This window comes from Mixophyes fleayi, chromosome 1, assembly GCF_038048845.1.
Source record: "Mixophyes fleayi isolate aMixFle1 chromosome 1, aMixFle1.hap1, whole genome shotgun sequence".
Classification (NCBI taxonomy): Eukaryota; Metazoa; Chordata; class Amphibia; order Anura; family Limnodynastidae; genus Mixophyes; species Mixophyes fleayi.
In genome coordinates, this window is record NC_134402.1 from 84,638,130 (window position 1) to 84,653,115 (window position 14,986).

At 39.4% G+C, this 14,986-nt stretch overlaps 1 protein-coding gene across 3 annotated transcripts in view; it reads right to left on the reverse strand.

Moving 5' to 3' along the window:
* GALNT7 (polypeptide N-acetylgalactosaminyltransferase 7) overlaps nt 1-14,986 on the reverse strand; it is a 120,136-nt gene that overhangs the window by 66,283 nt on the left and 38,867 nt on the right. For all 3 annotated transcript variants that reach the window (XM_075197693.1, XM_075197691.1, XM_075197697.1), the window contains exon 2: nt 13,491-13,948. In XM_075197693.1, the coding sequence (XP_075053794.1) occupies nt 13,491-13,948 (458 nt within the window). The remainder of the gene's footprint in view (nt 1-13,490; nt 13,949-14,986) is intronic.

Sequence of the window (14,986 nt, forward strand, 5' to 3'; positions counted from 1 at the left end):
CCAATGTATATGCTTCAATGAAATCGTTAAAACAACCAGAATAAACATGCGTAGATGTGAACGAGCCTTAAAAAGAAGAAATGTGGCCTCTATATGGTCACAGATGCCCTATATTACTATTAATACTCTCTTTCACAACCAGGAAAATGTACCATATACACACCAGTGTGTTAATGGGCTTATAGAGAATATTCACACAATGCTATTATAGGGAGGAAGAGATTACTTTATTTCTGATTGTTTAGCTAACATGGCATTTATGCTGAGTTTGTGTTCAGCTTTGCATTGCAGTATAGCAACTGCTGCAGATGGAGAACCATTAAGATCAAGTTTGCCAGAAAAAGATCTGACTACCGTGTTATACATTTCCTCATTAACTTACTTAAAAGTGGTTATTGTGAATGATGCATTGACAGCGTGCACCATCATCAACAACAAATAACATGAAGGCCTCTATTACCATACAGCTATTCTTCCCATTCAAACAGAACGCTACCAGCCAAACCCTGCAAGAACTTTCTTTGCAATCAATGGGATTTCCAGACTTGCCTTTGAAAGAGGCAGACAGTAGAAGGGGAGGCACCGCTTGTCTAGTAGCCAGGGACTGGGATACCAGGAGTAATTACTGCCAGCTTATTTCATTAAGCAGTATCAGACATGCAATTATTGTAGTGATGTAATTAAACAACTCATCATATTGCTGCTGAAAGCACAAGCTCTACGGTCGAGCTATTCTGGGCAATCTTCTTAGCCAAGGCATGATTGACTGGAATATTAAACTTCTGTTTAGAAGATATTCAATTTATGAGCTTGACTTAACAAGGGGATGGAAAAGCCAAATACAGTGATCGCTACGATTTGTGCAAATATAAAGTCCTTTTCTATTATGTTTTATGTAACACTAAGTTACTGTCTTTCTGCTGCTTTTCTTTGTTATTAAGTGATAGGATATTTGCATATGAAATGATAAACTGCACCTTCAACCAATATTTGTCTGGGGATGGCTTTACACAGAACATAATGCAGCAATGCTCAGATATTGTCACTGACCCATCAGGCTTGCACAGTTTGGTGTCTGGGAAACAAAGAGAATCACAGTTATTCAGTCTAATCAGTAAACTACCTGTAGTGACCTACATGCAGGGCTCCACTGTGCTGTTTTCACCATTCGGCAGTAAGGCTTATTGGTAGGACAGTGCAGGGATCATATGTCTTATGTTTAGTTGGTTCTGACCACATACACACTTCTTTGCCATCACCTACAAAACAAACTTTCTATCCTGCTCTGTCACATCGAATCCGATTGGTAATGTTGGTCTCCAGATATATCTTAAAATGTCAGTTTGATTTGCTCAGAAGCTCTGACACAAGCAGCCTATGAATCAATAAGCCATGGACGTAACTAGACATTTGTGGGCCCCATAGCAAAATTTGTAGGGACCCAATAATGGAGACAAAAATAAATAAAAATATCACATTTACACACAGGGCCCCCTGAGCTGTGAGCCTCATTGCAGCTGCACCTATGGGAGCTACAGCCTTGATCCCAGCACTCCTCATCACATCACCTGATTTACAGATCCAGTGCAGACGTAAGCAGGAGCTGGGTAACAAGCGCTTGGAAGAAGAGCTTATATGCCGTTATTGTTCCTGAAGGATGGCATTCATTCCAGCACTGAGACAGTAGGACACATTCACAAGTTACCTGCTTCTAACAAGTTCAGCCAGCCACTAGCTGCTGGTACAATAAGTAATAAACAGTGGCAGTAAGTAAACATTCATTTTTCTAGATATAATGCGACACGATTGTAGAATAAACCAGCAGTTTCTAAATAAAGATGGGATCTCATTTAAATATTTCACTATGCAGTGCTTCAGAAACCTCTAGGATGTGTTCGGGAAATGAGCCAAAAATATGATAAGCCATCCAAAGATCACAAACAAAATCTAATTGTGAGGATGAAAAAAAGACGGATTTTGGTAACAATGAAGTAATCTTTTCTGCTCAGGTGCAGCACATGTAAATCCTCCTCACACACATTTGTTACTAGGATTTACTACAGTCTGCTTTCATTTCATTACTAAGCCTTGTACACTGACTAAGCTGGAATTAGAGCCTGGGAAAAGTAGTGCATATCTAATATATATAAGCCTAGTGGCGTGTGTTAGTGTGTATGTGTGTGTAAAAAACTATTTTCTCAGAAAGGGCTCATCCAATTGACCTGAAATTTGGTATACTGACATTATTTGACAAAAAAATTATAATAGTGAAGTCAGTTAACTTCCATCATCCCCCCTTCCCCCCGTGGGAGGGGTAGTAAAGGCTAAATTTACCAGTTGAGGGCTCAAACTCTTGACCGTGTGGGTATTTATTCACCAGAGCCTGTGTTTGGTCATGGACAATTGTATGTCGCATTTTCACGAGTACGGAGAAGCAGTGATGTGAAAGTGCAGGTTATGAATACTGCCCTTCAAGGAAGACTGATTGAGCACAGCGATAAGGTGCTTAGCAGAAACGTTGTGTATCGAGAGGTTTTAGAACAGTAAGATGATGGAGATTAAGGATGTGGCGATGAAGATGAAGGATGAGGTGATGGAGAAGGATGATGAGGTGGCGACATGTGGACAAAACCACGTTAAAAAAGGGCGCTTACGTCGGGAAGTAACGCTCTTCCCCTGAGGAGGCCTGGCCTAGCCCCAAATGCATGACAAGAACCTTTTTAACACCTTAAGTAGCTTAATTTGACTAGAATGCATGAGTATCATGCACGGGTTAACTTGTATATCATATGCAGCTCTGTCGCTACCGGTGTTTAATGCTACACTAAAATCCTATCTTTTACATTGCTAGTACTGTTACACCTGCACATCCCAGACAGAACTAATAGCCTAGTCCTGGTGGCATATTCCCCCAATGTGTGCTCCGTTCCGTTCACATAATGTATGTCTGTCTATATCTATCCCTCTGAACAATTAGCGTGAGCTCTTTGGGGCAAAAAAGCCCTGATTTCATTTCGTCTAGAATCTCCAGTGAACTCCTTTGGATGATTTTCTATATAGTTTTCAATATCTGTAAACGTGTCTTGGCCAGATCAGAGGTGTGGTCCATTTTGACCCATATTTACAATAAAGAATATTGGCAGGTATGTGTACAGCCAACTTGATCATTTTAGGCATTTGTGCATGATAAAAAAAACATGATTCGTGATTTCCCTTATATTTTAGTACATAAGAAACTATCATTTATCATTTTCAGAAGTCAAAATTACAGATAATTGTATGATTTAAATCCCCCTGCTTAATTGTAATATGCAAACTATGGCTTGGATTCAATATGGTATTCAGCAGAATCTTTTGTAAAAAAATATCAGCATTAGTCCAAATGGTAAATATGGATTCTGACTAAATAGCTCCTGAAACTATAAAAATATTATTTTCCTTTGGATTTATGTGCATTTTTGCATACAACTAAATAAGTATTTCTGTCCTGACCTAAATACTTATTACGTTTTTTGACCCAGATACTTATAAAACGGGACTGCTCTGTAATTATTTTGGAGGGGTGCCTTAGAAAAAATTATGGAGACTCTAAGGGTGCCACGAATTGCAAAAGTTTGGGAAGCACTGGTGTATAGTGTATACACATGAATCGGCATGCTGATCGGGACCTTCAGTCATTGGTAAAATCATTAACGATATCACATCGGGAGAAATGTTTTGTAGTGTGTACCCAGCCTTACAATGAACTTTTCATGTACTGCACTTTTCCTGCATCCTGTCAGAGCATTTAAGCACACAACATGTACACCAGTCATATCGTATAATAAAGGTTGAGCCATACAGGAAAACAATGACCTTTGTTATTGCCGTGGTCAGGCGTGTTGGGTTTACAGGGAGTTGGAGAGCGGGAAGCCTTAGATAACAAGCAGAAGGTGCAGATGGTGTTATCACAGCAGAACATGGTTTGTGATATACAGAACACATGTTGTAGCACACATTGATAGAGCAAAAGAATAAACCAGCCTACTGTAATCATTCTGCGGGAGAAGCTCTCTACAGCAGCAAAGCTGACTGAACGAGATGTTGTGCTGCAAACTATATTTAAATAAATAGTTCTACTACAATGTGCACTTATCAGCATGCTAATAGGCGTAGTCTAAGTCAGGGGCTACAAAAATGACCTTTGTGTGGAACCGGCTCCTTTGAACTTGAGCTAGAAGAAAAGTCACATTAGGAATTCACAGACGGCTGACATCCTATTTATCTGGTTAAACTACAAGATGCAGAACTACAGTGTTCAGTAAAAAAAATTCACTACAACAAGAACAGGAAGTGTGGCAACAGCTACTTCTTAGTAACATGGTCTTGGTGTATATTGAGGCAAATGTGAATTTCTAAAGTACAATTTGTAGGTAATTTAATTATTTAATAACTATTGTATCTGATTATGAATGTTAAGTTGTGACACCTCAGTATTTACTGCTCACCCCAGTTTTGGTGTACTTTTTTTTCTAAAATGCAGACTGTATGTAGGTAGAACAAGAAGATTGTATACAGTTCCTGTCTTGTCTGCCTTAGGCTGGGTACACACTGCAGAATTTTCCGAACAATGTGTTATCTACAACGATTGTACCTACGACTGAAGGTCCGATTGGTTAGTCGATACACACACTATATATGTTTTTAACGATTTTTGCAAGACCAACCCTCAGCCCAGTGATTTTTGACAGGCATAACGTCGGCTCAAAAGATTGTGACTCTGTACACACTGAAAAAATATATGCGCTCCCTGCAGCGATATGCCGAAGAAACTTTAATAAAGGGCTGAACATCACCGGAAAAAAATACACTTTAATACATAGAGGGTTGCCTGTCTATAATATGTAAAATCAATACACATAAATGTAAGAATATTATGTTGTTGTATTTTAAAAATAATTACATTTAATAATAAGAAATCAAATATAAAGTCACATGTCCCTTCAGGAAATACAAGATGCTGTAATGAGAATATGTATTTTAACATGTTTTAAGAAGACACTTGCATGCAGCAACACATGAATGTCATATGAAGCGTGTAAAACAGGTTTACTATTGCTTCTCCATTAAAAGCACATTACTGCCAGTTGTCTGATGTCCCGACACCGCACCACGTGGGAGAGGTAGAGACATCTTACATTTACATACACACACCTAGAAAGGAGTCGCAGTTTGAGGAACTATCGGCAGTGGGGTGAGCAATTGGTTGTGATTTCCTACACACTGCAGGATCGGAAGACGGTTGGAACGAGATTTTTAAACAGGATGAGCAATGAAATGAAACAACGATCGGTACTTTGAAATGAGTCTCGCTCACCGTTTAAGTGTACACACTAATGCGATATGTGAACGGTCATTTATCGGGTGATTGGCCCAATAATTCGCTGAAAAATCTGTAGTGTGTTCCTAGCCTAAGTGTATGTGCTACACAGTTTGCACAGCACTATTGTATGGCAAATACTAGCTGATGGTTACATCATTATGCCACGCATCCAGTATTTCATATAAAACTTGTATAAAGCGCATAACAAAGACAAATCTTCAAGATGCAATCCTTTATCTGTAAGCAACACAAAAACATAATTCAAAATGTTCCCACAGTATTTGTGAATACAGATACACAGGGCGCTCACACAATGCAGTGCGACGGGTTTTGTTTAGAGCCACAATGACCAGCATGTTAAGTCAGCAACTAGATACCACATTGGTTTAGTGAATAGAAAAGTGGGTATGGGTAAAACACCATCAGAAAGAGGTACAAATATAAATTAAAAGGGGCTCTCTTAATATAACCAGTCTCCCCTGTGTAACATGGAGTAGTGTAATTTCATACTTGCCAGATGTGATAGAGGCGGGACTTAATGACATTAAACCCCACTCCCTGCTATGAAATGTTGTGCATTTTGGCATTTCCTAGCAGGGGCTCCTCCTACCCCCTGTCACATGACCTCTCCTCCAAAATCTCCCCAAGGAAAGGTTTGAAAAGTCGGCAAGTATGTGTAATTTACCTCAGACTTGCCAACTCTCCCGAAATATCCGGGAGACTCCCGCATTTTGCGAGAGTCTCCCGGGCTCCCGGGCGAGTGTGGCAATCCCCCGCATCTGGATAATTCTGACCACTTCCTAGTGAAGTGGGCAGAATTAAGTCCCAAACGCCGCGATTCCCGGTGAATCGCGGCGTTTGGCCCCGCCCCCCGCTGTCAAATGACGCATTTTGCGTCATCACGTCATGGGGGCAGGTCCAAAATGACGTCACTTGGAGCCCCCCCCCCCCCCCCCGTCACGCCCACCTCCTCTGCAGGCTCCCGGATTTCACCAACAGAAAGTTGGTAAGTATGATTTACCTACAGCTCCCACAGAGTATGCCAATCAGTCCAGTCCTCTGTAACCACTTTATGGAGAGGACTTTACTACATTGCTTTATTTTTTCAATATTAGTCTCACTAAAGGCGATGTAGCTGATATTTAGTCAGTTAATTATATAATAATGTTTGAGGATTACTGTAAAAATAATTCAGTGCTTTTTATTTTTTTTTGCAGATCAGAATCTGGGGTGCAGACTTGTGAAGATCTGCCACACTTCTTCTTCTTAGATAGCATTGCAGGTCTCAGATTACAGTGTTACCTTAAACTGTCTAATATTTCCATATTCTGCACTGAGATCTCACACTCTTAGGGGGGTATTCAATTGACGGCGGGATCGCCGAAAATCCTGCGCCCAAAAAATATTACCGTTAATACAGTAATCCTGCGCGTAAATGCCGTTAATACGGTAATTTACTCGCTGGATTTCAGGGAGCTGCGAGCTGAAATCCAGCAAGTAATTACTGTATTAACGGTAATATTCTTTGAGCGCGGGATTTTCGGCGATCCTGCTGTCAATTGAATACCCCCCTTAGAGCTGAATGGACACTCAGGGGTATATTTACTAAACTGCGGGTTTGAAAAAGTAGAGATGTTGCCTATAGCAACCAATCAGATTCTAGTTAACATTTATTTAGTACATTCTACAAAATGACAGCCATAATCTGATTGGTTGTTATAGGCAACATCTCCACTTTTTCAAACCCTCAGTTTAGTAAATATACCCCTCAGACTGCTCACTGTCACATATTAACAGTGAATAACAGTTTGATAATGTCACTGTTTGGTGCGAAATAACATTCATGCCCCTGACGGTCACTCAATCAGGATGATGCCAACTGCTGCTGGATGTGGATAAAGCCCAGAAAACAGGCAAGTACGGACCTAGCAGTATCCTACATTGAAAAGGAATGGTGTTTAATTATTAAAAGGGGAGGGGAGAGTATTAAAACAGTGGACCTAACTTGTCATCTTTAATTTTACCTCAAAAGTGACCCAAAAAAGTGAAAACTTTAGTTACAAATAAGTTATGATTTCCCTTAAATTGTATATAACAATCTCTAGGCATATTAAGGAAGGAAATATAAGAACTTTTCCATGGAAGAAAGGTTTATTCACATTTTTCCTCTTGCTTTTACAGTCAGCTATGCTTAATTAGCATACCTGATGAATCTCCGTTCTTTGATTAGAAACCATTTCGGTAATGAGAGCCCGCCCTCTTCTAATGTCACTGTGCACAACAGGGGGACGCTATAAATAGGAGCCTGAGAAACAAGTAATATGAGGGTGAGCTCTTGAGGTCACTGAGGAGTGGAGAGGCTTATTCATACTTGCAAGAAAGAGTGCAGTCAGAAGGTTAAGTATATTTAAGTCAGGTACGTAATACACATTATAAATGGCATTGTCCAATCTCTCCTACGTACTCGAGCATGTGTTATGCACAATGATACAAGAGCTCATTATACACAAAGGTTACACTAATGTGCTGTACATTCTTGCAGACTAGCAACACCATTATTTTACATACAATATGACCTTCGGCGTAGAATTACATCTAAAGGCAAAACACAAAATCTTTGAAGATAAAGCTTAAAAGTGAAACCAGACAAGCAGCATTCTCATGTATTTCCTAAGAAGACACATTCAGCTGCCTGACACAATGTCACCTTGATGGAGTATGAGAAAGTACCAACGGCTGTTCTCACAGGAGAATCATTGTAGTCACATGGTCGTACACTGTATTGTCATTGTGAATTTGTCACAATGCCTTTTACTGACTCCAGTAATCTCAACAGGATTTAATCACAAACTGATTAATGGCAGAGAACCTACACCAACACCTTTAGAAATGTAATAATAATGTACTCCGCAAATACCAATGTTACAGACATCTATATACATCAGCTTTTATTTATCTATCTGTGTTTGAGGGCTCGGTCACAACCAACGTCTGTTAATGCGTATTTTACCTGCTAACAAAAACCACATTAAAATATGATGACTGCTTTCCTATTGGCTGGTTCCCACCATGGCGTTTAAAAATGGTAAACCCCATGTTTGACATTTTCTAACACTGCAAAAACTATTTTTCATGTGTAAATGAATGAACGCAACACGTACAACGGAATGAATTGTTAAACACACAACACACGTTATAAATGCATAGCTGAAGTGCATCTAAAGCTCATGTTATTTCTTATTCATTTTGCCCAGAGTATAGGCTTAGAAATACAAATACAATTATTAAAAGGAAAATAGGGGGAGCTAAGGCGTAAGATCAGTTGGAAAAGGGGAACTAACAAAATGTAACAAACAAAACCAGCTGCTTTAGCCAGCACAGCGATGAGCCTATAACATACAACAGACATATCCTTAGTGTAACTATGACTACGCCCGCACAGAGCGCTTGTTCTGGCCAACAATTGTGCCCACGTGGCAAAATTAATACTATTCAAATTAATAACAGCCCTCAATAGGCTTCACGGAAGATTCATCTAATATCCTTTTACTTCATATATTTTACCTCACAAAGAATCTATATAACACTATGTAATGCAGGTTACTGATTGGCTTGGAGAGATCACAAGAGCTCAGTTAAAATCACAAGAGCATTGTGGGAATTGCCAAGAAAATATTACATGGGTTTTGGACCGGTGTTTCTCAACCCCAATGACCAGAGATTTTTAAAGCTGGCCACACACAGCTGACCCTGCCATTTAACCCGAGCAACAGGATCACATATGGGTAACCAGATTAGACATGAGCCCGCCATTCTAAACATACGCCGAGCAGCCAAGTCTCTTTCACTTTACACTGGAGTTTATTATCGATCTACATTTGATGGACATACAATATCTTGACCCGTACATTATCAGGCCACTTGATTGGCTAAGGGCAACATATAGTGTGACAATTGACCAATATCGCCAAAGACATCAAAGCATATACGTCCAGCATAACAGTGCAGGTTTTACAGGTCTCATAGGGGGGGGGGGGGTTTTCTATTCTGCTGCGAGTAACGCGGCTCTAAATCTATTGCCGTTAATTTTAACCCTGATTTTGAGCCGCGGCACAAACCAGCGTTAAAGATTACAGTATTAACGGTAATAATGTGCACTATTACCATAATATCGGTAATAGTGCACAGGTACTTTCGGCAGCAACGTGGCCAATTGAATTCCCCCCATAGAATGACAGATAAAATTAGTTTCTATATAAACAGGCCTATTGTTATATTCTAGGAAGCTAAATCTACCCACACACAGGCAGATCTGGTTATTAATCCCAACTGGATTTGTGGATACATTGCAAATTGACTACATACTCGAGGGGCCAAATTGAACAAATCCAGTTGTTATATGATCAGGACAAACAGCCAGATCTTACAGCAGTGTTTTTTTTGTTTTTGTTTTTTAACTCGTCATCACGCTCCCGCACCAGCCAATATGTTATCTATTTCTTTCTGTGGAAACAGGTAGAATTATTACTGACCAAGTCAAGGAGATTTACTCACATGTGTATGCAAAACCGGATTAACGCTAGGGCTAAAGGGGCTACAGCCCAGGGGCCTCGGGCAGCTAAGGGCCTGTCGCCATTCATCGGGTCGGGGGCATCCCTGCCCCCTGCTTCGACTTTCACCTGTTCAGGGAGAATGACAGGCAGCTAACAGCAAATGTTATGCTGTTAGCTGCTTGCTGTGACTAGTATTTACGCGGCGTGCAGTAATCTCCCTACTGAGGAGATCTCGTGAGAGGGAGCCTATGAGTCAGTCTCACTCTCACAAGATCTCAGTAAGGAGATTACAGCGTCTCCCTTCCCTTAATCCGGCCCTGTGTGTATGAAATCCTGAAAACATGAGCTGTTGGGGGTAACACTGTCTTAGAATAAATTGCTTCATGTTTCCTCTTGGGCGGAGCACTGCATATTCTTCAATGGGAATCGTTAGCTGACCATTTGGAATAGATTCTGATCATCCCGAACAATCCTTGTTCTGCATGATTACAGCTTATTTGCCATCCAAATTGTCATGTGTGTGGCCAGGTAATAGTGTTTACCCACCTCAATTACATATCAAAATATTTTTACACAATTCTGTATGAAGGGCAAGTAGCCAAAATACTTAGGGGCATATTTACTAAGCGTCGGTTCAGAAGAACTGTAGGTCGTTTGCTGTAATTCTTTAAATTTAAATTTTATTAAAACCAAAGCGCATCGAGATATGTCTTTAATAAAATTGGTTGTTTAAAAGAATGACAGCAAAACGACGAGAAGCGGCGGTTCGTCGGAACCGCCACTTAGTAAATATACCTCTTAAAGTTTACCATTTAATCGAACGCTATAGTGCACCTCATTCACAATGTCTAACATCACAAACCACCATCTGCATCAGAAGGTGAACTAGAGGGGGGTAATTACTGTGCTTTATTGCCTAGCCAGGGAGAGCAAACATTCTGTGTAATATACAATGCCTGAACGATCATGTTTATCATGTGAAATCTTCCACACTGTGCCTTTTGTGCCCAGTTCCTTTATATCAGAGCACGTTCAGGTCTGAAATGTTTGCGGACAATTTGCTTCACTCCGGCTGCAGTTATTTCGCTGGTATCGGTGCTCTGCATGCTTCCTGGCTGATTAAGTCACTTATGTTCACTCCGAACATCTTTTTTGAAGTGACTTTTCTATTTAAGAAGCTGACAAACAAATAAAGCCTGCATGTAGTATCTCTGAAAGTACAGTATTAAGGTTAGGTAAGAGGGTGCTCAGGGCAAAGTACTTCTACAACATACCCAGCATGTCAGCCGTGGAGAATAAGCAACGTCTTTGCTATAATGTATAATGAAAGAAAAGGAGATTTTTCTGTAACAACCTATTTTACATTGTCTACAGGCAATGCCTTTGATTTGTAACTATTAAAATCTAATATCCCAGTGCTGTTGGTTCCCTGCAACAAAGATGTTACAGTTTCCCATCGCAACTCATAAATCACAGTGATTGATCTGACCATTGTCAGCCGATAGTGGCTGTGTGATCATTCTAAAGGCAAAATATTCCCTTCTGTTAATAATGTTTATTTCAGCTTAAATGCTGGCAATGTTTATTGTGTGCAGAGATCCTAAAATATCTGTATATTTGTATTTACATAGGACATTATTTTGATTGTAAGTACTTAGGGTTTTTTTAATTATTTGTCCTTACAATCTCCCATTTATGCAATGTTCTGTAACTTTGTGTTTTTTATTGCTAGAATAAAAAATGCATCAATGGCAAAAGGAAAAAGTTTGGGTGTGTAAAAACATATTCGCTAAGGGTCTGTTATCCCCTAATCAGAAATTTTAAAATATAGACAAACTTTCTGTCACAAACGTTGTCTTTATAATACAATGGATCCCTACGAAACACCATTTGATAGGATTGTATTTGACACTTTCCCCACATGCTGCTGGCAGCGTTTAAAATGCTGCTCCGATGCTTAAGCTGCTATTGTGACATTCTGGGCCTGTGGGAGGGACGGGGCAGAAGAATGCAGGTAATGTACAGTAAGTGCCTGCCGATGGATGTGCAGCCCATTCAAGTCTTGTGTTTCTCGGAGCTACACCTGGTTTCACCCATATCATTTGCACCAGCTACAGGGCAGGTGTATGTGATGACTGACACGTCAATGATTTTGTATTAAAAACTACATACGTATGCAAGGAAGATAGGCTATATAAATGCATTGTATTTACAGTATGCATTAAAAGCATCCTGGTGTGTAAGCTGTGAGCAGGGTATTCTTACCTCTCTGTCTGTATTACCCAGTATTGTTTTATTACTGTCTCTGTTCCCAATTATAAAGCGCTATGGAATCTGATGGCGCTATATAAATACATGTTAATGATGATTTCTAGATTTAATGTAAAATATATATTATATATATATATATATATATATATTATTTTTTAAAATCCATATTTGTATTAATAATTATACTGTTAAGAAATGTTTATTTTATAATGTAAAAGATTTTTTTCTGTGTTCTGATGTGACCTTGTAGTGAACAGAGGCCTGTGTGTGTACTGCAGTCTGTTGTGTGTATCTACATACAGCAAGTAACGTTCAGGCACAGCGTACTTACACCCAGATTCAAATGCAAACGTATTTGTGCCCTTTTTGTCATGAATCGGGCCCACTGCGGCCCCCGAGCCTGCTCTTGAGGCCCCCAAGCTGGCTGCTAAAAATCTTATTACTGCGCCCCTTTTCAAGTAGCTGGAGGCCTCCTCCACACTGCACTTTATACATACTATAAAAAGTGCCCATGGCACATCACCCTTAATGTATATAGGGAATGAAAACGCTGTACACCCAGTGATTTTAATATAGGTCAGGCAGTCCTGCAAATTAATTAGTTTGTGGTTGGTAAAATGTTAAATAACAATATTTTATATAAATATAAATATAATTTTATATATATATAAAAATTGTATGTGCCATTGCGATTTAGTTGAGTTCAAACAAATGTGACTAACAACAACATTTTCAGTGCAAAATAGGTACATATATTTATATATTGGAAACATTTATAGGTGATGATGTAAAGCTGTATTTATGCTATATATTATGGCAGTGAGATACCATAAACAAAGAAAACAATGACAGCCTACAAGAAATTCCTATGATGTTGTGGGTTAAAACTAGGCAACCTATGTCTCTTTGACGCTTATTGAACAGCAAATTATGAAGAAACTCCTAGTTCTTAGTAGCTGAAGAGCCACATGTTGCTTTATTCAGAAGACAATGTAAAATTCCATGAAAGAAATCAAAGGGTCTATTTAAATAACTTAAGATCAATAGCTGTGTGAACTAGTACAGTCTACATCATCTGGTTCCTTCAAACTATATTTGCATTCCAGAAAGGAGGACATGGATAAAATATTAGGTTAATTGCTATAATTACACTTACACCTATGCAAATCCCTGTTTCTGGCTACATCCCAATGATTAATAAATTGGATTGCAAGCTCATGTGAGAGAAATTGCATCTGAATATTTTTAATTATCACATAGATTTCAACTGGGAAAAAATAAATAAATGAAAAGGATATGCTTACTCTTCATGACGTAGGTCGTTGATTGTTCGGTCTAATGAGATCATGTCACTGGCAACCATGTTAAATCCGAATTCTTTAATGCTGGCCTGGATAGATTCCTTATAGTCAGCACCCAATATGAATGGCTTTCCTCCCTCTCCCGGGCCTCCAACCACACCTTGAGGCTCTGGTTCTCTGGGTTCAAAGTTTCCCAGGACTCCAGCACGAACCAGTGGTTCTGGATACACATGCTTCTGAGGTTTAAACGTAAGATATTCTCGTTGCATAACATTCTGCTGATTATTAGCCTTCCCGTCCAAACGATCCTGCTCATTTTGGACCTTATTTTTCCTGCGAATAGACTCCAGGTCTACCTCTACACCCTCGACTCGGGGCCAGGGCACCACTGGTTGGAATTCATTTTTGGGGACTATGTTATTTTCTAATTTACCAGGTTGAGGGAGATTTGGATTTTCTTCCTGTGGTGAAAAAAAATAATAAAGAGTATATGTAAGAAGCATATTCCCAAAAATAATAATTCACAATGCACCCGCATCACAAAAATTATCCATATTCAAAGAATTTTCAGTTTTCAAACTAGCAAGGATTACAATCTAATTAGACCTTTATTGGTGCTTCTAAAAACATTAATAAATACATGAAAAGTTGAATTAAAAAGAGATCAAATAAGAGTCAGCGGTGCTGCTCCCACCAATGCATGTTAACACCTTGTTTAAAATTTTAGAATGCAGCAGAACATATTTGTCACTAACATGAATGACCAATATATTGTATTAAATGTATGCAAAAGAAAAGCACATGGAATACACGTTAAAAACACGTCAGTGAAATGTATCTAAAGTGCTAACATACACACACTGTCTGTGTATGTTAGGGAATTTAAACTGTTAGCTCCAATGGGGCAGGGACTGATGTGAGTGAGTTCTCTGTACAGCGCTGCGGAATCAGTGGTGCTAAATAAATAAATGGTGATGATGATGATGATGAAAGTGAATTTTCCCAGCAAATATGTGAACCGCCCTTAAGATTTACAATTTGGCAGTATATGGATGAGATCAGTATTTTGTTTTACGTTTGTGTCCGACCAAACATTGCCTAGCGCCATCACTGGTACCTTAGCTAAGGTATAGCTCACATTCTATACAGCATCACACAGCAGAAGACATACTGTCAGATGTAAGAGATGACATTTTTCAAAGTAGCCAAGTTAATATTTTTAAAGAAATACACATTGTTAAAAAAACAAAACTCTTTCTCATGAGGAGTCCCAGCAATAAAGAAGCACTCAGAGTGCAGAGGGCAGGGGCAGCCTAGGCCAGGCGGCAGGGAGGCATATATATAGATTCCAGGTGAGGCAACACTCCATGGTTTAAGGGTGGTGCTATATAAATAGCTAATGATGATGTCACTCACAAGCATGCTATTAGTTGTAGTGCAGGCTTATACACCATGCTCATTGTGTGTAGCATCTTACATTACCACCACAATGCCAACAC